The following is a 20,570-nucleotide window of genomic DNA, read 5'->3' on the forward strand; positions in this document are numbered from 1 at the left end:
TATGATAAAATCACTATCAAGTTGTTTTACCAATGAATATGGCTTTATACACCCTTTAGAAAACCATACACCCTGAGGCCGAACTGATAGTATCACTGTTCTAAGTGATGTAGCTCATCTGAAGGATGGCCCCATTGATTCTCCTGCATGAGTAACACAGAGAGATCGTAAACAGTCTCATCACGAGGGATCTGGCTCTTCGGTGTGCACTCTTCCTTACACACAGCTACTTCTTCAGGGTCCACTAGTTTAAGCTTATCCTCTGCATCATACAAACTTGTGACTGTGTACATCAGAACAGGACGACCACTATGCACATATTGGCCAGGTCGCGGTCTGATCTTGTGGGTATTCCAAGAGGAGGGAGGGAGTACGTTCAACGCACGTCTCTAGGAGTGTAACGATAAAGAGAGTTGACAATAAAGCAGTGTGAGTGTGTGTGTGTGTGTGTGTGTGTGTGTGTGTGTGTGTGTGTGTGTGTGTGTGTGTGTGTGTGGGGGGTCGCTTTTCTTTTTTATGAGCGGGACCGGAGCGGCAGGTGTTTTTCGGCGTCGGCGATGCATGAGCATGTCCAGCCTGCAGCGGTCAGTTGTACGAGTGTTTACTTGCCTCAAAAAGTTACAGCTAGTTAACAGATTGAAGCTGTGGAGTGTGTGTTGCTGACGTTTGGAAATAAAGTCCAAGTTCAAGTGAGAAGTTGCGTCATACATGCAAGTCTGTCGGCCTCCATAGTATGTGGTGAGTGCCGTAATCCGTACTGCCTACGTACGGATTTGGTTAATTCAATAGTAATTGAATGAAAATGTGCTGCTTTGAATCCGTACTGAGGCAGTACTCACAACGTGCGTCATCTGTACTGCTGGTGAATCCGCAGCCTGACCTCAGCGAAAGTTCTGCATGCACTAAAACCTCTACGGTGTGTCTGCGTGCTCCTAAATTCGTACTGAGGCAGTACTTACGACATACGGATCTCCAAATTTAGCCCACGTTTTTGCAAGTAGACTGCACGCACGTGCAAGTACGGCGGGTTGTGACCACAGGTTAAGGCAGCATGATTTTTTCAACAAAACAGGTGCAATCTTTGACAATGCCTCTTCAGAGTGCGAATACTAATAATGACATGGTCATTTTGGGCTAAGTATCTCCTTGTTAGAAAACCCTAAGGAAAAGTAGAGTTTCATCAGATCTTCCCGCGCAGCCAAAACAAACCAACTTCCTGTAGTGTCATTTCCGTTTCCGCCTCGTCTTACAAATAAAACGCAACACTTTTAAACCCATAAAATAGTATATTTACTTCTCGCAAATTTACTACTTTTGTCCTCACAGATTTACATGTTTAGAATCTCGAAAATTTGCGTGTTTAATCTGGCTAATTTGCTACTTTTTTCTTGCAGATTTGCATGTTATTTCTGGTAAATTTGCATGTTTATTCTCGTATATTTGTGACTTTGAACTCGCAAATTTGCTGCTTTTTTTCCTCACATATTTGCATGTTTAAAATCTCGAAAATGTGCGTGTTTAATTGTGGCAAATTTGCTACTTTTTTCTTGCAGATTTGCATGTTTTTAATCCCGCAAATTTGCGTATTTCTCGTAAATTTGCATGTTTATTCTCGTATATTTGTGACATTAAACTCGAAAATGTAATCCCGCAAATTTGCGTGTTATTTCTCGTAAATTTGCCTGTTTATTCTCGTATATTTGTGACGTTAAACACTTTGGAAAATGTAATCTCCATTTTTTTCCTGTCTTTGAATGGCCCTAATACGCCGTCGTACCAGTCCACTTGGTGGCGGTATAACACCTATATGCTGCTTTGCCAACTGCTATTAAATAGCAAAGAAGAAGAAGACCCAGCGCTTCAAACGGAAGCTGAAAAACGACAGAAAATAGTAATAGGAAACGCTTATTTTCAGCTCATCTTTATTAGTTAATTTATTAAACCGCAAACTATAAAATCCGATTAAGCCGTTTAAAGTGAAGCGGAGTTTGGTGCAGTAGCGCTATGGTTCCTGTAGGGGGCAACGTGACTTTGTGATCGTCGTCTGGAGACGGTCGACGTTTTGGACTGAGTCGGAACCAAGGATCCAGCAGAACCAGATCCAGTGGAACCACGCCAGCGGTCCCGAACAGACCCAGTCCGTGGGACGTGTGGAGGGCAGCATGTACCGGGGTCGTTCCAGAGGAAGTTACCCGCCGCCGGGGCCGCCGAGGCCTTACCTCGGCAGGCCCAGGCCCCGAGCGCCCTACCAGCCCGGCTACCCCGACCACGGGCCGCACGACTCCTACCGCCGCTCCCCACCGCGACGGCGATACCCTTCACCCGGATCCGGAGGCCACCGAGGCTCGGATTATTGGGCCGGAGCTCCGCATCGAGAGGTGAGCGAACCGAACCGACCCGTTTGGACTTTATCGCCTGGTCTTTGTGTTCTGCGCTCACAAACGCAGGTCTCTGCAAAAAGGGCCGTAGCTGGGCTTTTGCGGGCTAAAATATTCTTTTTCGGTTACCGAAGGGTCTCGCCAACGTGCTCTTTGGTGCTTTGTGATGCGTCACAAAGCTGCAGCCCAACGTCTGCTGGGCACCCAGATCCAGCTCCCGAAAATGAAAAAGCGTCAAGAAAACACTTTAAATATGCTGACAGGGAGTCCAGTCACCCTTTGGTGTAGGAGCAGAACTTTTAAAACCCCGGTTTGAAAAGGGGGGATGGGAATTGCATTTCCGGCTGGACTGAAAGGTGCAGGACGCCTGGGGGGGGGAGACACTTTGCAGTGGTGGCTGCTATTTGGCTGTATGGGTTGCTGCTGAGCCACATCACTTCCGGCGAAGTGGCCAATCTGAAGGTGAGAATTCATACTTCTGCGACTGGCCACCAGATGAAAATAAGTTCAGGTTGCATTGATTCTGTTGAAATCAGCTGGTTTTGTTTTGTCTCAGACTTGCTTCTAACAGCCAGCTGACAGCTCTCACTGCCAAGAATGATGAGATTTATACACCAAGCTGAGGTGAAATGAACCATTGTACATTAAACTGACTTTATTGACGAGTCTGACCCCTTTGAAAAGTGACCAAATTACACGTATTTGTATTGAGCTTGGCAATGTTTTTTGGTCCTTTTTATTTTTTTCAAAAACTATATGGATTTCATTCATATGTTTTTACGTCAGACATGCTTGAACCCTCGTGCGCATGCGTGAGTTTTTCCACGCCTGTCGGTGATGTCATTCGCCTGTGAGCACTCCTTGTGGGAGGAGTCGTCCAGCCCCTCGTCGGAATTCCTTTGTGTTTTGAAACAAGGTTCGGTCAGATCGGCACACAGAAATGATCACACAGACTGCATTTTGCTAGAACAAACAGGCGTATATTTATTCCCCACAAAAGCAGTTACATCAAGCACAAGTGGTTGCAGCGCATGAAACATCTCTTTCTCTCTTACCGTGACGCCTTTAAGGTGGAGAGCCAACACCTTCGGCAGAGTGCGCTTGTCAACCGGCTGGGCGTTCCTACGTAACCCGCAGCAGACTCTATCGGAGCATGGCTCTGCCCCCTCTTTTCTAGTGTGTGCGCGAAGGGAGGGTGAGTGGCCATCTCAAACTCCCTGGCGCACATAATTCCTTTAATCAACAGGCATCAGAAAGTTCTTTCCTCTTGCAAAAACATAATGATCTCAGCTCTTCACTCCCAGTTCAGACTGACCCCAGCATGCTTCACTCCCAGTCGTTAGTGGCTACAAAAACAAATTTGTGCAATTAGTGTAATAATAATAAGTACATCATTAGGGTTACTTTAAGACAGGGGCAAAACAACATAATCTCCACACACTTTGTCTGAGAAGTTGCTGAGAGACTGGTGCTTTGTTTGATCAAAATTTTTTCTAAACCTGTGAGACACATCGAAGTGGACACGGTTCGAAAAATTAAGCTGGTTTTCAGTGAAAATTTTAACAGCTGATGAGAGATTTTGAGGTGATTCTGTCGCTTTAAGGACTTCCCACGGTGCGAGACGTCGCTCTGCGCTCTCAGCCGCCGTCGTCAGCCTGTTCAAGCTGAAAACCTCCACATTTCAGGTTCTATTGATCCAGGACGTCGTGAGAGAACAGAGAAGTTTCAGAAGAAGTCGGTTTCAGCATTTTATCCGGATATTCCACTGTTAAAGGAGATTTTTTTTGGGACGCAGCCGCCGCGATGCTCCGACCACAGGAAAAACACCTCTGTTGAAAGCCTTAAGGACAAGTTGGAACATGTCCTGCCTGTTAAACAATTTCTCATATACTCACTCCACTGAAAGCCATCAAAAGCCGCCTGGATTTTACAAATGGTTATCAACACGGAGGTGTTTTTCCTGTGCCGCCGCACTGCGTCGGCTGCGTCCCGACGCGCGGATCCGTCCGCACGTCTTTCATTAAAAAAATCTCCTTTAACAGTGGAATATCCGGATAAAATGCTGAAACCGACTTCTTCTGAAACTTCTCTGTTCTCTCACGACGTCCTGGATCAATAGAGCCTGAAATGTGGAGGTTTTCAGCTTGAACAGGCTGATGATGCCGCCTGAGAGCGCTGAGCGACGTCTCGCACCGTGGGAAGTCCTTAAAGCGACAGAATCACCTCAAAATCTCTCATCAGCCGTTAAAATTTTCACTGAAAACCAGCTTAATTTTTCGAACCGTGTCCACTTCGATGTGTCTCACAGGTTTAGAAAAAATTTTGATCAAACAATGCGCCAGTCTCTCAGCAACTTCTCAGACAAAGGAATTCCGACGAGGGGCTGGACGACTCCTCCCACAAGGAGTGCTCACAGGCGAATGACGTCACCGACAGGCGTGGAAAAACTCACGCATGCGCACGAGGGTTCAAGCATGTCTGACGTAAAAACATATGAATGAAATCCATATAGTTTTTGAAAAAAATAAAAAGGACCGTTACTTTATTGACAGACCTCGTATACTGATTTATAACACAAAACTGTCAAGGGGGGGGGGGGGGGGGATAAATATGTGTTAAGATGATTGTATATATAATCATAGCTATCTCAAGAACCAGTTGACTAATTTCATTCATACACTGATTGAAAACATAAGAGAAATGGGTCATAAAAAGGAGAGAAATGGATCTTTTGTGTATATAGAAAATGTTTTAGGTCTTTGATGAGTTAAGCTCATTTAAAATGGAAGCACAAACAAAAGTGTTTCCTTTATATTTTTGTTCAGTGTATTTGTGGGTTGACGCAAGTATACGTCATGTCCGGCGAAGTGGCGAATCCGAAAGTGACAATTCGTTGATTTGCTTTTGTCTCTAACAGGGTTCTAGCTTGCGCAGACTTGCGTTACGGCCCGTTACGCTATAATTTTGGACCGTTGCGCTTATTTTGGACCGTTACGATTTTCAGTACAGCATCTATAATCAACCGTTTCTGCGGCACGACTCCAGTTTGAAGCAATGCTTCGATTCAATGGCTCGTGGCTCTTTGATTCGCTGCTCTTCAGAAGCAGTAAGTCTGCTTCTTAACCCCTCTGAAAGCCATTAAAATATCATGAGTCACTTTTGTGTGGATTAAAGTCACTAACTGGGACTCTTGTCTTGTTGCAGTCAAGAAACGAGAATCGTCCTCTGTTCTGTTGGCACAGCTCCAAACTCTGCGCGGTTCGGAATTAATAACTTCTAAATGAATCGCCGCTTTAAATAAAATGACGCCTCTTACAAACGTTGCAATACAGACAATAAACTACAATCGACTAAAACGTTTTTTCCTCCCAAAATGAGACGTCCAGCATTCTTTATAAACCTGACCTGAAGCACAGCTGTAAGAGCTCAGCTCATAGGTATGGAAAGACATTCATGCCAATAATAATGTCTGAAAGGAAATGCTTTTGACAAAAACTAACAGATTTCATTTCTGTTTATGTCCAGAGATCAAGGATCCACCATGTCAGTTTATTATGTCCAGAGTTTAAGGATCCAGTGACCAATTTCATATTTATTTACTTTAAGACTCAATACAATGTTCAATTTCAATTTAATCAGCTTATAAAGTGCCAAATTACAACAAAAGCTGTCTCAAGGTGCCTCACACAGAACAGTTCAACGTAACAAAATTAAAATAAATAAATAAAAAAAAAAAAAATTCAAATACCTAATTAAAAACAGAAGTAAAAGAATAAAACATAACAAAATAAACACTACTCATAAGAAGTTAACTTAATTAGACCATGATATTTTTATCTTTTGCATACATGTTTCCACAATACAGTGGTCCCTCGCTATAATGCGGTTCACCTTTTGCTGCCTCGCAGTTTCTCTGATTTTTTTTTTTTTTTTTTTTTAGAGCGCATTGTGTTCTGCGTCCTCATCAGGCGGCCGGTCGCGGCACCGGTTGGCATCACCGCGATTGCTCTCACTGCCTCCGATGCGCTTACCGAGTCTGCGGGCTCGGTAAGTGCTGCAGCTGGCCACTCACACCGTCCCTGTCTGCTGTGCGGAGTTGCGGCCAAAATCTGGCAACAGGTCCAGAGACTACGCTCGCTGTTTTGATGCAGAGCGCTCCAGCAGCCCGCAAGGATAGACTTCTTGTGGAAAAATCCTCAGCGCTGCATGGTCTCAGTAACCGCAGCCGCAGAGCTCCGTGGCCACTGAGAGAGGTTTGTAACTTTTTAATGACTTGGATTCTTTGCGGGTCCTGCATCCGTCCCGCAACAGTAACACTGGAGGCAGTGAGCGAAGGGAGAGCACACGCATTGTGTTCTGCGTGTGCCTGTTTATAATCTTCTCGCCCAGAAGAAAAAAGAGCGCCAACAATTACCCATAACTATGTTCTTCACTCGGAAAAAGACACCTGCACCGAGGTGTGACTCAGTGGAAAAAGACGCTACAGCGGAGTGGTGCCAGGACGAAGAGGCGCGATCAGAGGAACTGTGGAATTCTGGTGAGTCACTATTAATAATTTCTTATGTATCCAACCTCGTAGGTTGATTGTTAAAATTAAATTTGTTAGTTCTAAAAACCATCATAATTATTTACAGGAAAACGTTCTATTTTTATTTCTCAAACAAATGTTTGGGCCTGAAAACAGGTTTTGATCTCTGGTTTCATTCTGTAATAGTGGACTTATTTTTCTACTAAGGTTTGAACTTTGAGAGTGTTTACACACGAGAGAAAAGTGAGAAAATGTTAATGCTTGTTTGAGAAAAGTGTATAAAGTGTGTAGTGACAGGTTTTACAGCCTTAAAACATCTATAATAATTGTAAAAAATAATGCTGACTACTTTGCGGATTTTGCCTATTGCGGGTTATTCTTAGAACGTAACCCCCGCAATAAATGAGGGACCACTGTATTGGGCAGTCAGGTACTTAAGCTCACAATAACACCCAAATCATGAGCTCACAACAACATTTATTGAAACTAAAACAGTTAGATGTACATTTCTGTCATACATTTTATTAAAGAATGCTCAGGCAGTAATGTCAGTTCTTCTTATATTCATCTTGGCCCAGTTTTCACAAGCTGACTCAAAGCTGAATATTTCTGCCTCATCTCAATGGACCACAATAGAAATAAGTGGATTCATGGATGACACTTTCTTGTGTCATTCATGTATTTTTAATCTCTGTTATAATAGCCAGGTGGCCACTGTGCATGTGTGTATGGCTTCGATCACGGCGAAACCGGGGAGAGCTGACACTTGCTGTTTCAGTTGCTGTTTATGTGTTTTGGGAGGATGAACGCTGTGAAAACGGAAAGTTGATAGGACAGTTATTTTTGAGAAATCAGCAATTATAGCTAACCAGTATACAATGGATGTTGTGCTGCTGTTCGGGTTTTTCAGATTTAAATGTTATTGTGATTCATGTTAGCTTAACAGTATTGTTAGTGTTAATGATTTGTGTTTTGTAGTTCATTTGGTTTATTCAGTTTAGTTAAGTGTCATGTTGCTGTTACCATGAGTGAAATGTGTATTGCTATTAATGTGTTCTGCCACAGTCTCTGTCAAATTAAAAGCACCTGCTTACAGCAACCCTAACCCTAATGCTTTACCTCACAAAAATTGGCCCTCAAAATGCAGGCCGTAGTGTTTCAGAGGATTATAAATTAAAAAATTTTCCAAGAAATATTCCCAAAGGTTTTCCCTACAGTACTTACGCCTACAGTGCTCACTGCACAGCTGTGCACAACCTGAGCAGGGTTCTTGCCAACATTATAACAGCGTAAAGGGCAGTTACGCTGCTGCCTGAAAAAATTACACTGCAGTTGGGCCTTATGCTGTTTCCAAGGGTGTGTAGTGGGAAAATGATCATTTCTCTAGGTTGATTGTGGAACTACTGCCAGTCCACAATCAACCTAGAGAAATCATTCTCTCTGCTTGTCTCTCTCTGTCTCTCCCTCTCCCTCTCTCTCTCTCTCGCTCACTCTCTGTCTCTCTCGCTCACTTTCTGTCTCCTTCCATCTCTCTCTCTTTTTCTTCCTCTCTCGCTGATTAAGTGCTGTGCAAACTTTGAACTTTTGGAAACACAAAGCCTTTCAACTGTAAAACAGATATCATCAGTGACGCTCACATGCAGAATTTTAATGGAGACCTTTTCTCTTTCAGCAGACAGAATCTCCGTTCGGCTTGTCCTTGGCTGCACTCTGTGCTGGCGTTTTACAGCCTCGGGATAGTGAAGTGGCTAACTTTTTAGCACACAGTTTCAGCAACAATTCATTTAATTTTTCAGAAAATCCATGCTTGACAAACAGACAATTTGAAGCCCAGAGCTGGGCAGAAATTTGCCGCTAACCACAGCTACAACACTGCGGAAGAGAGCTCTCTCAAACAGCCCGGCTTCAAAAACTTCCCTCTCTCCTTCCGGTCAGCAGTAAACAAGCAGAGAGCAAACAACAGCAGTTGAGGGGATTCACAGGGACTCTTCTCTGGTATCGGAAAATGTCGTGGGTTGAATTGGCATTTTCCGATATGTGAATTACGTCCGATACCGATCCGGGATCAGACTGGTCCCATTCCTACCCTCTTTCTCTTAAAAGGCTTTATTTTACTCTGTGTGTTGCATTGGAAAACTGTATCTTTTGGTGCTACATTGATTAGCTCTTACACAGCTTATGCGCATGCTCAAGTCTTCTTGTTTGTTTCTGGGGATGTTAACAGCGCCACACACAGGCCTGGCATATGTACTACAACAATTAAACAGAGCTTCGAGGCACAGAATTTGCCGTGAGCATTTTTTCTAATCAAATTATTCGAGTTACTCAACTAATCATTTCAGCCCTAGTTCCTCCTTCCTAGAGGTCACAAAAGGTGTACCTCATGGTTCAGTTTTAGGACCCATTCTGTTCACAATTTACATAAATGACGTGTAAATTTATTAAATGTTTCTTCCCATCTTTATGCTGATGACACAGTGAGTTGTTGTTCTAACTCAATTAGTCATTTGAATTTTTGCAGTTAGCCTACAATGTAGTACAGTCTTGCATGTGGAAACTGATATTGGTCTTAAAAATCTAAAATAACACTTTTTTCAAATTCATCAGTTTCTTCGGAGAAAAGATCAAGCTCTTGAGCAGTTCCCTAATTATATGTATTTGGGTTTAATTGTGGATGCGGAGCTCTCCTTCAAAGCTCATATTAGACACTTGGTTTCTAAATTGAGGGTGAAGCTTGGGTTCTTCGATTGAAACAAGTCCTGTTTCTCCCTCGAGGCCCGGAAGCATTGATAAATGCTATTTTCATGCCTGTATTGGATTATGGTGATCTTGTGTATTTATGTTCTTCCAGCATGTTTGCAGTCCTTGTCTCCAGTGTATCATTGTGTTCTCAGATTTATCACTGGTAGTAGCCGCCTTACCCATCACTGCAAACTCTATGCCAAGGCTGGCATGTCCTCTTTGGAAGCAGGGCGGCTCATGCACTGGATGACTTGGATAGATAGATACTTTAATGATCCAAAAGGAAATTTAAACACCCTGTAGCTTAAAACACATCCTTATACAGTACATTCAACACACACAAGGACAAGGGAAAAAAACACCAATAGAATGGACATTCATGGCGAGGGACTTTGGTATATAAGGCACTTGTTGGGCTGGTTCCGACTTATCTGTCCACTTTCCTGTGTACAACTGTAAGCTGCTATGCCTTACGCTCCAATGACACTTTGTGTTTTCTGTTCCCCGTTCGAACAGAAAAGTGAAAGAAAGCTTTTAGTTTTGCCTCCTCCTTTTCTTGGAATGCCCTCCAAATGGAATTGAAACTGTCTGGGTTAAGACTGCATGGTATGTACTGTTTATCCAGTATACGGTATAAATTTGGCCTATGATAGAGATTTGGACTCCACTGTCTAACCACGATAATGCCTGCAGAGTTTTTCAATCCAGGAAAACCTCTGTGTGCAGTGTCTCTGAACCGCTGCTCCATTGCTGCAGAGGGCTGAGTGTGGGTGTTCTGAGCTGAGGTGTGTCTCTTACTGTTCATGTGAGACGTGCGATGCAGCCAGCACAGAGATGCCAACAAACAGCTCAGCACAGTGACGCTGAAAAACAACACAACTCAGTGATGCTGCATCATTGTGCCATCAGCTGTCTGTTCTCTAATCAGCTGGAGCGCTCCGAACAGCGTCCGGAAAAAACCTCCATTAAAATATTTCATTAAATAATCCAGTTAATCCAATCATTCTGAGTCTGTAGCTGCTGTACTTTCAGAACGTTACGATTTATTATAGTTTGAAAGGCTTCATGTTCTCAAAAAGCTCCCAAGTTTGGTCAAAGGAGGAAAAGCAAGTCTGACTGAGCGAGGGGAGGGGAGAGGAGGAGGGGTGAGCTTCACTCATTTTCACATGAAAAGAACTGTTTACTGTTTACAAATGGGCCCACAATCATTTGTAGAACTTTTTTTAAATTCAGATTTAATTTTTAAAAGCGCAGGTTTGACAAATCAGTTCAGGTTCAGGCAGCTTGTGTTCAAACATTGTTTCTTTTTTTATATTTAGATTTTATTTATTCTGTTAAAAGTTATGCAATCCCACTCAAAAATGGTGAAAAAGCAAAACTGTCTATATGACAGAAAAGCTAAGCTACTGTGTGTAAATTCACATTCATAGTCAGTGTCACAGTGTTAAATTGTGAGACACAGGCCTCTTCCTCACTGGATTAAAAGGTACTGTGTGTCATTTTTTTAAGTTGAGAGCAAATGCTATATCCGTGATGAAATATTGTTTTTAACCTTTTCAGAATTATTTATAACCTTTTCAAGATAATTTATTTTATTAACTTAGACTTTGACAGAAACATGCAGAAATGATTGATATTAAATATTACAGTGCAAGTCATTTTTTTGTCAATTATTCTTGCTTTCAATAAATCTAAAACCACTCAAAATGGGTGAAATAGGGGTTGCCAATAACATTTTAGAGGTATAAAACCTATAGCTCATCAAACCTTGCATTTGAAAAAGCACCACATTAAATAACACATCAGCCAAGGAACGACAGTTTACCCAGACTGACTTCAAATATGAGTAAATTAAGTACTTTTTTTTGGGGGGGGGGGGGGGGGGGGGTCTTGTTTCATTTTGGAAATGAGGAAATGCCTCTGTCCTGAAAACAGTTCATGTATTCAGAGTGGGTGTGTCATCTAGTGTTCAAGAGAAGAAACTTAATTCACTGACCCAACATCAAATCTAGGCTTGCATCTTAGATGTACCTTCTGGCAAATTGTAGCTCGAGTTTTGAGATCCACACAAATGTTCTCACAATACCTCAAAATTATATTATGTCTGTTTTTGTTATTATTTATTTATTTTTCTCAATTTAGCTTTGCTAAGGGACCCATTCAGAATACTTACATTATAATTTTTACACTTAAGTTTATATCGTGATATATACCGTAACCGTAAAGGGATTCAATTTATACTGTGATAGGAATTTTAGGTGATATTGCCCACCCCTAGCCTGGGCTGGTTTCACTGACAGCCTTTCGATCAATATTAGTGAACAGACAATGGAAATCTTTTGAACAATGTGCATGTCCTAAATCCTGTCTTAAACCATGAGCTTTGGTATGCTAGAGTTTGCATTCTTTTTTTTTTCAATCTTTTTATTGATTTTATTATTTTCAACATTAACAGAAATAAACAACATAACAGTATCATCATATAATAACTTGTTCAAGTATTATTCTTTACATTCATAAGTGTATACCCGAAAAAAATAAATAAAATCAAACAAAAACACCCCCCCCCCCCCCCTTAAAAGAAAGAAAGAAAAAAAAAAAGTCATGTATGTATAAAGAACACTATACCTGCACTAGGTTAACATATCCAAAAAATAAAAAAAACCAGGAGGACGCTGGTCACATTTTACTTGTTAAAATGATCCATAAAGGGTTGCCATGTTGAGTGGAACACCTTGACATTGTCTCTCAGTGAATATCTGATTTTTTCCAATTGTAAATGGTGCATAACATCTCTCAATAGGGCTGGATGGGTCGGAGGAGCTTTGCTTTTCCAATTCAACAATATAAGACGTCTCGCCAACAACGTCACAAAACTCAAAACATGCATTTCTTTTTTACTTAAATCCTTACACGTAGATACACCAAACAATGCCATTATTGGATCTGGGGGGAGTTTCTTCTTAAAAATTTCAGAGTGTTTCAAATATTTTAATCCAATAAGTGCTGATATTAATGCATGTCCAGAACATATGTGACAATGAAGCAGGAGCCTGGCCACAACGATCACATGTGGGATTTACTCCTGAAAACATTTTAGACATCTTCAATTTGGACAGGTGTAATCTGTGCAATATTTTAAATTGTATTAGTCCATGTCTGCAGCAGATTGAGGAGGAATGAACCCGTTCCTGCGCTGTAGTCCACTGTTCCACAGTCATGTTAACACCTAGTTCACTGCACCAGGCATCTTTCAGGTGATCCAATGTGGCTATACAGTCTAATTGTAAAAGTTTATTGTAAATCCTGGAAATAGCCCCTTTCCTTAGTGGGTTTATCAGGAACAAATCATCTGAAGCAGTACTCTGCGGTGCATTGGGAAAGGATGGAAATATTTCTCTGACAAAGTCACGTACTTGTAAGTACTTGAAAAAATCTTTGCTGTCTATATTAACCTTTTTCTGGAGTTGTTGAAATGTGGGAAAGACATTATCAATAAATATATCTTTAAGTGTATGCACGCCTTTGAATTTCCATTGTTGAAATGACAACCCTGAAAACAAAATATGGGCTAGATTATGGACCAACGGCGTTAAAATTGAACATTGATCCCAGTGAAAATTCCTTCTAATTTGAGACCAAATCTTAAGAGAATTAAATACCACAGGGTTTTTGCATTTATATTTACCAAGTTTAAGGTTTGAATAAACTAAAGATCTCAGTCCATTAGGAGAAAAAATTTGACTTTCCATCCGTTCCCAAACAGGTCTATGAGCTCCACCCCACAATGACATGCAACGTATGTTACAAGACCAATAATAGAGCCGGAAACAGGGCAGTCCCATTCCTCCCATAGGTTTAGGTCTTTGTAAGAATGTTTTTTTAATTCTGGGTGTCTTTTTGTTCCAGATAAACTGAGAAATTAAAGAGTCAACTTTCTTGAAAAATGCTTTTGTTAATAAAATGGGAATGCATTGAAACAGAAATAAAAATTTGGGTAAAGTGGACATCCTGACTATATTTATTCTTCCGGCAAACAAGCTAGGTAACTTAGACCACTTTGTAAAGTTTTCTTCTGTTTGTTGAAATAAATTAGTAAAGTTATGTTTGAAGAGGCCAGAAAACTCTTGAGTCACATTTATTCCCAGATATCTAAACCTATTCGAAATGGTGAAAGGAAACGAGGCAAAAATGCTTTTGTTTTGTTTCGCTATGGAGTTAATTGGAAAAAGTATGCTCTTTGATAAGTTAACTTTATATCCTGAAACTTTTCCGAAGTCCATTAACATATTCCTAATTTTCGTCAATGATTTTGTAGGATCTGTGATATATAGTAGCAGATCGTCTGCTTAAAGCGATACTTTATGCTCCGTACCACCTCTTAATATGCCTTTATAGTCCTTTGCAGAGCGTAATGAAATGGCTAAAGGTTCTATAGCAAGAGTGAATAACAGAGGGTACAAAGGACATCCTTGTCTCATGGAGCGATGGAGAGAAAAGGGACTAGAGTTTATTGTGTTTGTCTGTACTGTGGCCCGAGGCATAGCATAAAGCAGCCTGACGAGAGATATATAATTAGAGCCAAGTCCAAACCTCGACAGGGTTGAGAAGAGATAATCCCACTCGACCCTGTTGAAGGCCTTCTCAGCATCCAGCAAAAGTAAAATTTCAGATTGATCATTTGTATCGTACGTGTAAATAATATTAAATAACCTCCTAATTTTAAAAAACAATTGCCTGTCTTTCACAAATCCCGTTTGGTCCTGGGATACAATTGTTGGTAGAACTGACTCTAATCTCCCTGCTAGTATCTTTGCTAGTATTTTATTATCTACATTTAATAGGCTAATGGGTCTGTATGAGCCTGGTTCGAGAGGATCTTTACCAGGCTTTTGGATCAGAGAGATAGTAGCCTCATACATAGTTGAAGGCAAACATCCTTTACTTAGTGCCTCATTGTATACATCCAAAAGAAGGGGTGAAATCTGTTCCCCGAAGGCTTTATAAAATTCTGCGCTATACCCGTCTGGACCAGGACTTTTTAAACATTGCATATTTTGAATAGCCCGTTTTATTTCCTCTGTTATTTTTTTGTTCCAATTGCATTCTATGTTCGGAAGATATAGATGGGATTTGAAGACCTTCAAAAAATTTCTCAATTAATATTGGATCATTTTTAGATTCTGAAGAATAAAGTTTGTATAATATTCAAGAAATGTTTTATTAATCTGCTTCGGGTCATTAGTTGTCTGCCCTGTACTCATTTTTATTTCTGTTATTAACCGCGAGGCTGCAACTTCTTTAATCTGCCGTGCTAACAGTCTACCTGTCTTTTCTTTACACATTCGGACACTGTGGAGACCTTTGAATCACGTTTAAAGACTCATTTATTTTCCCTGTTTTATCATTAGTGTTATGATGTGTTTTTAATCTTGTACTTTTTTACTGCTGTTTTTTTTCTTATGGTTGTTTTTATTGTGTTTTAAATTTTTAACTGTTTTTATGTTGTGAAGCGCCTTGAGACAATTTTGTCGTGAATTGGCGCTATATAAATTAATAAATTTGAATTTGAATTTATTTTCTCCATGCTCATAATACTTGTCTAAGCTGCGTCAGCAATTTAGTTGTGTCATTTGTGTAAAGTAAGTTAAGCTCTGTTTGCAATGAAACCTTTTTTTGTAAAGTTCCGTAGAAGGTGAAACTGAGTATTTCCTATCTATCTCTAACAGTTCTTCAGCAATTTTTGATTCCCTTTCCCTTCGTTGTTTATTCCTTTGGCTGCTCAATGAGATAATCTGGCCTCTCAAATATGCCTTTAGTGTATCCCATAATATGGATCGTGTGACCTCTGGTGTATCGTTTATTGAAATAAATATTTCAATCTGATTCTTTATTTCCTCAATTAACCGGTTATCTGACAGCATGCTATTATTAAATCGCCATTTTCGTGCGGTTGATCCATATCCAATTGCTAACTGAAGAAATACTGGACTATGATCAGACAATACTATTGGCTTGTAATCACAACTTTGAATCTGTGTCAGATACTTGTAGTCTAGCAAGAAGAAATCAATTCTGGAATACGAGCGATGAGCAGGAGAAAAATAAGAAAACTGCTTTATCTTTGGAGACAAAACCCTAAATGGATCAACTAGCTTATATGAATTAATAAATGCATGCATAGCTTTTGCGGATTTAGACATAATCACTGATCTCTGAGATGATCTGTCAAGATCGGGATCTAAGACAAGATTAAAATCTCCGCCAATTGTTAATTGATGGGAATCCATATTAGGCAAAGCCGATATAAATGATCTGATAAAACATTCATCATCTACATTAGGAGCATAAATGTTCACAAGTGTAACTGGATTATTATAAAGTTGTCCTGAAACCATAATGTACCGACCTCGGGAATCAGGTGTTACTTTTGATGCATTAAAGGGGATGCCTTTTCTGATAACAATGGCTGTGCCTCTGCTTTTTGCAGTAAAGTCTGAATGAAATACCTGCTCTATCCATCTAACCCGCAACCTCTGATGATCTTGATTTCTCAAGGGGGTTTCTTGTAGAAATCCTATGTCCGTTCCCAACTTTTTAAGATGTGCTATAATATTACCCCGTTTAACAGCTCCATTAAGACCTTTACAATTCCATGAAACCAGATTTATCAGATTATAAGATTTAACATTTTTATCAATGTCACTAACCATACTCTTCTTGTTGGTAAAGATTCACAACCCAATCATTCATTATTTCAACAGGTCCCCAAAAATAATTACTCATTACCATAGTGCAGGTAGAAGCAGGAACAAAAACAAAAAACTCCACTGAACTTGTCCCTGTTCTCTCTCTGTTCCTCCCTAAACAAAAAAAACCCTATGGAAGTTGGGCAGAGGAACACAACACAAAACCAAACCCCCCAAAAAACAAAATAGTCTAGTTTGGATTCAGAGAGATGTATGAACATCTGACTTACCACTAAGCCCCTACACAATTATGTCAAGTATATCCAGACCCCTTATTCAGTATAGACTGGCAAACACACAACTAACTTTTAACTGAGGACCCAAAGTTGCCCCTATTATCCCTAGTATGCACCTATATACATATAACCTCACACACAAAATAATAATGATAATAACGATAGGTACAGCCTATATGACAGTTTAGTAACATTAGACTTTTCACATGTAAATACACAGGTAAACAGTTACCAACGCAAAAAAAAAAAAATTATCAAACCTTTTACTCAATACAAGTAGTAACAAATTTTTTTTTCTCCTTTCTTTTTCCCTTTTCTCTCTTCTTCCTTTCCCTTTTTTCTTTTTTACATAATAACTTAGTAGACTAATTTACTTGGTTAATGGTTTATCAGTTCAGGCTGTGAGTTTGACCTTCCAGTAATGTCTAATGTAATCTGTTATATCCGTGCTGTTTAGTTCGATCCGTTCCTCGCGCATTTAACACTCCGTCCTCAGATGCGGCCGCTCCCCCCGTTGCGCCCTCCGACGTCCTCAGCTTGATGTTTTAAATAAACTTCTCCGCTGCCTCAGGGTTGGTAAATGTGTGTCTGGAGCCATTCACTGTTACCACAAGTTTGGCTGGAAAATACAAGCTGTACGTAACTCCAGCGTTGCGGAGCTTCGACTTCACCTCATTAAATACTGCTCGCTGCCGTCCGACTTCGGGCCCCATGTCAGGGAAAATATAAACGGGAGAGCCCCCATAATGTTAGCTGCTTCTGCTCCTGGACAGTCTTAGAATTTTTTCTTTATCCTTGTAGTAGTGCAGTCGGACAATGATGGCCCTCGGACGCTCCCCACTCCGTGGTTTGGGAATCAGGCTTCTGTGAGCTCGGTCAATAACAATTGGGGAGTCGAAGTTGTCCTCCCCATGGACCTCCGCCAAAAATTTGGCAACAAAGTCAGTGGGGTTGCCAGCCTCGGCGCCCTCCACAATTCCAATAATGCGGATGTTCTGTCTGCGACTTCTGTTTTCTAAGTCCAAACATTTTTCTTGTAACTTCTTATGGTCCGTCACCAGTAGTGTGTATGATGTCTATCAGATGTATCACATAGGGACTTCTCCATTTCCTTCTGTGTATTAGCTGCCTCCTCCTGTAGTGTAAACAGCCTCTCAACTTTGCCCATTAGTTCGTCTCGGGTAGCTTTGATATTCGCTTTAGCTTCCCGCAGAGAGGAGATGTCCCTGTGAATGTCCCGATGCATACTATCGATCTTGGATTTAACACCGTCCAAACTATCCTCGTACTCTTTTAATCTCACACAGAGTTCCACGCGTAATATTCCCACAGAGATGGGGGCATCCTCTCCGGTCTCCGGACTAGCGTTAGCCTTAGCCTTAGCTGCTTCGTTTCGCTCGTCGGTCGGGGGATCAATATCTATGGTCTTCTGCGTGTATTTTTTTCCTTTTTTGGCTTCCATTTTGGCTTAGGTACTGGTTTTATGTTAGTTATCAAAGATACTTGGGTCTGGAAATGCGAAATAATTAAACAATATACAGAGCTGGACGCTTACACTACTTCACTCCATGACGCCGGAAGCGGAAGTCCTAGAGCTTGCATTTTTATTTAAAATAATTACTGTGTCTATCGGTTAGCTGCTTGTGTTTGTATTTTATGGTGGATGTGTTGTTTTTATTATTGTTTCATTATTGCTTTGCCTTGTCGGTGTGTGCTGTTGCCTTCTTGGCCAAATTCCTCCTGCAAAAGAGGTCTTGATCTCAGTGGGTTTTCTTATCTGGTTAAATAAAGGTTAAATAAAATTAAGAAAAAAAAAGTTTTTTTAATTTAGTCATTTCAACATTAAACTAGGACTGCAAGCAGTCATGGACGGGCCATCGCGTCCACACTTCACCGCCTACCCGGGCCAGCGCGATTTCTGTTCAGGGGCCGACCCTCATCACACGTGAAGTTTCAAGTCAGTCAGACAAAGCATGACGTTCCATGGCAAAGGGTCAAAATGGCGGCGCCATAGCGGCCACACCCTTCGACATAGAAAAAAGCTTTTGGCAACTTTTGATCAGTATCGTCTCTGGATGATCTGAAAGAAATTTGAAGTGCATTGGACAAAATCCCTAGAGGAGTTCATTCAAATACAACATGTGGAAATCATGCCAGAATGACACAAAAATTCAAAATGGCCAACTTCCTGTTTGAAGTAGACCAATGGTGCTACTTCAAAAACCCCTCTCCATAGGGGTTTTTGAAGTAGTGAGATGAAAATTGGTACACGTGTGGCTTGCATAGTTGAAGGGGGTGCTATAGAGGCATTTTGCCCTGCCCATGGGTGACGCCCCTATCACATGTAAGAGGTTATCATTCTTGATCTGTGTATCAATTTTTATGACGATAAGATAAAATTAAAGCTATCAAAAGGAAGAATGTAATTTCATGGCGAAGGACCGATATTCGGCAAGCTGCCACACAGACACGATTACTTGTAGCTTCGCGTTGATCATCATGTTCATTCACCAACTTGTTCTACATGTTTTAGAAGTGGAATGAAGTTGATGGGATTAACCACATCAGTACCTGTTAAAGTATAAATAGGTCATTTCCTGTTACTACCTGGGGGGGGGACGCTATGATTAGGTGAGAAGTTAATATATGCAGACATTCAGGGTGGAGCCCTCATCATGACCGGCAAGTTTGAAGGATCTACGATGAAGTATGTGGGCGTGGCAGCCATTTGAAGTGACACAGCATGCTCCAAAATGCTTGCTAAAGTTTGATGAACCCTAGCAGCCACACCTTTTGATCAACAGAAATTCTTTTGATAACTTTTGAACAGCATGGGGTCATGATGATGATTGGATGAAATCCCTAGGACGAGTTCGTTCAAATGTCAGCAGTGGAAATGGCCAAAAACTGCAAAAATGACCTCAAAATCGAAACTTAAAATCAAAATAGCTGACTTCCTGTCAACATTTCTCACGACCTTAAGAGACTTTTTGTGTGTCCCAGCATGGTAAATAAGGGTTAGGGTTAGGGTAAACTTTTTTGAGGCCATGACAAAAAAAAACCCCCATGAGGAGGGTATTTTGAAAATTTGTAAGGGCGCTATTTCGCCGTGAGCATGTGTGCAACCTCCAAAGTTTCTGTGTAGGCTCTCAGTTGTCCAGGTGGTTTCCATAGTAGAGAAGGTGGAATCTTCGACTGGACTGGGTTGCTTGACGCGCCGACGTTTCATTTCAAATCACAGAAGCTTCCTCAGTTTTAGCCTCAGTTCATCTCCATCTTAAAGACACTAACCACACGTTTGAGGACAAGGACGTTAAAATCTTAGCCAGAGAGAAGAAATGGTTTAAGGGAGGAGTGAAGGAGGCATTGTATGTGAAACAGTTGAAACCCAGCCTTAACCGGGGAGGGGGTCTGAGACACGCTTTGTCCCCCGTTTACAATGGGGTACTCCAGTCTAAGCAGTTTCAGTCTTTGGTTCATGGTAATGAGTCATTCACGTCATCAGGAGACGTGTCAGGAGAGCCGCCAGGAGAGGCATCACTCCCATCGTTAGGAGGAACAGCTACTCTGTCATTAGGAGGGTCCTAACTAGAGCTAAATAGAGCATTTGTTTAGTCACTAGCCAATAGCAGTCTGCCTCTCGGTAGGAGGCATCTGGTTAGGTTTAATATTCCAGCTTTTGTGGCTTCTGTTATTCTTCTCTACAAGAGTTAAGACAGAGTCAGACGACCAGAGCAAGAATTTTAGCTGAGGAAGCTTCTGCTAAATTCCCCGGGCGCCTAATGGCGACTTCTGCTCCTACTGGCAATTAGGATGGGTTAAATGCAGTAGACACATTTCATTGTGCAGGGAACATGTTCTTCTGTGCATATGACAATAAAATAAATTTCTTTGAATCTTTGATTTGAAGCGAAACATCCTCGCGTCAAGCAACCCA

The 20,570-nt window shown here is 41.1% G+C and overlaps 1 protein-coding gene across 1 annotated transcript in view; it reads left to right on the forward strand.

The window, feature by feature from the left end:
- The first annotated feature begins 1,879 nt into the window (after positions 1-1,879).
- znf318 (zinc finger protein 318) overlaps positions 1,880-20,570 on the forward strand; it is a 121,713-nt gene continuing 103,022 nt past the window's right edge. The window contains exon 1 of the mRNA XM_034185415.1: positions 1,880-2,378. Within this exon, the coding sequence (XP_034041306.1) occupies positions 2,163-2,378 (216 nt within the window). The 5' untranslated portion in view covers positions 1,880-2,162. The remainder of the gene's footprint in view (positions 2,379-20,570) is intronic.

Source organism: Thalassophryne amazonica, chromosome 13 (genome assembly GCF_902500255.1).
Source record: "Thalassophryne amazonica chromosome 13, fThaAma1.1, whole genome shotgun sequence".
NCBI classification, from domain to species: Eukaryota; Metazoa; Chordata; class Actinopteri; order Batrachoidiformes; family Batrachoididae; genus Thalassophryne; species Thalassophryne amazonica.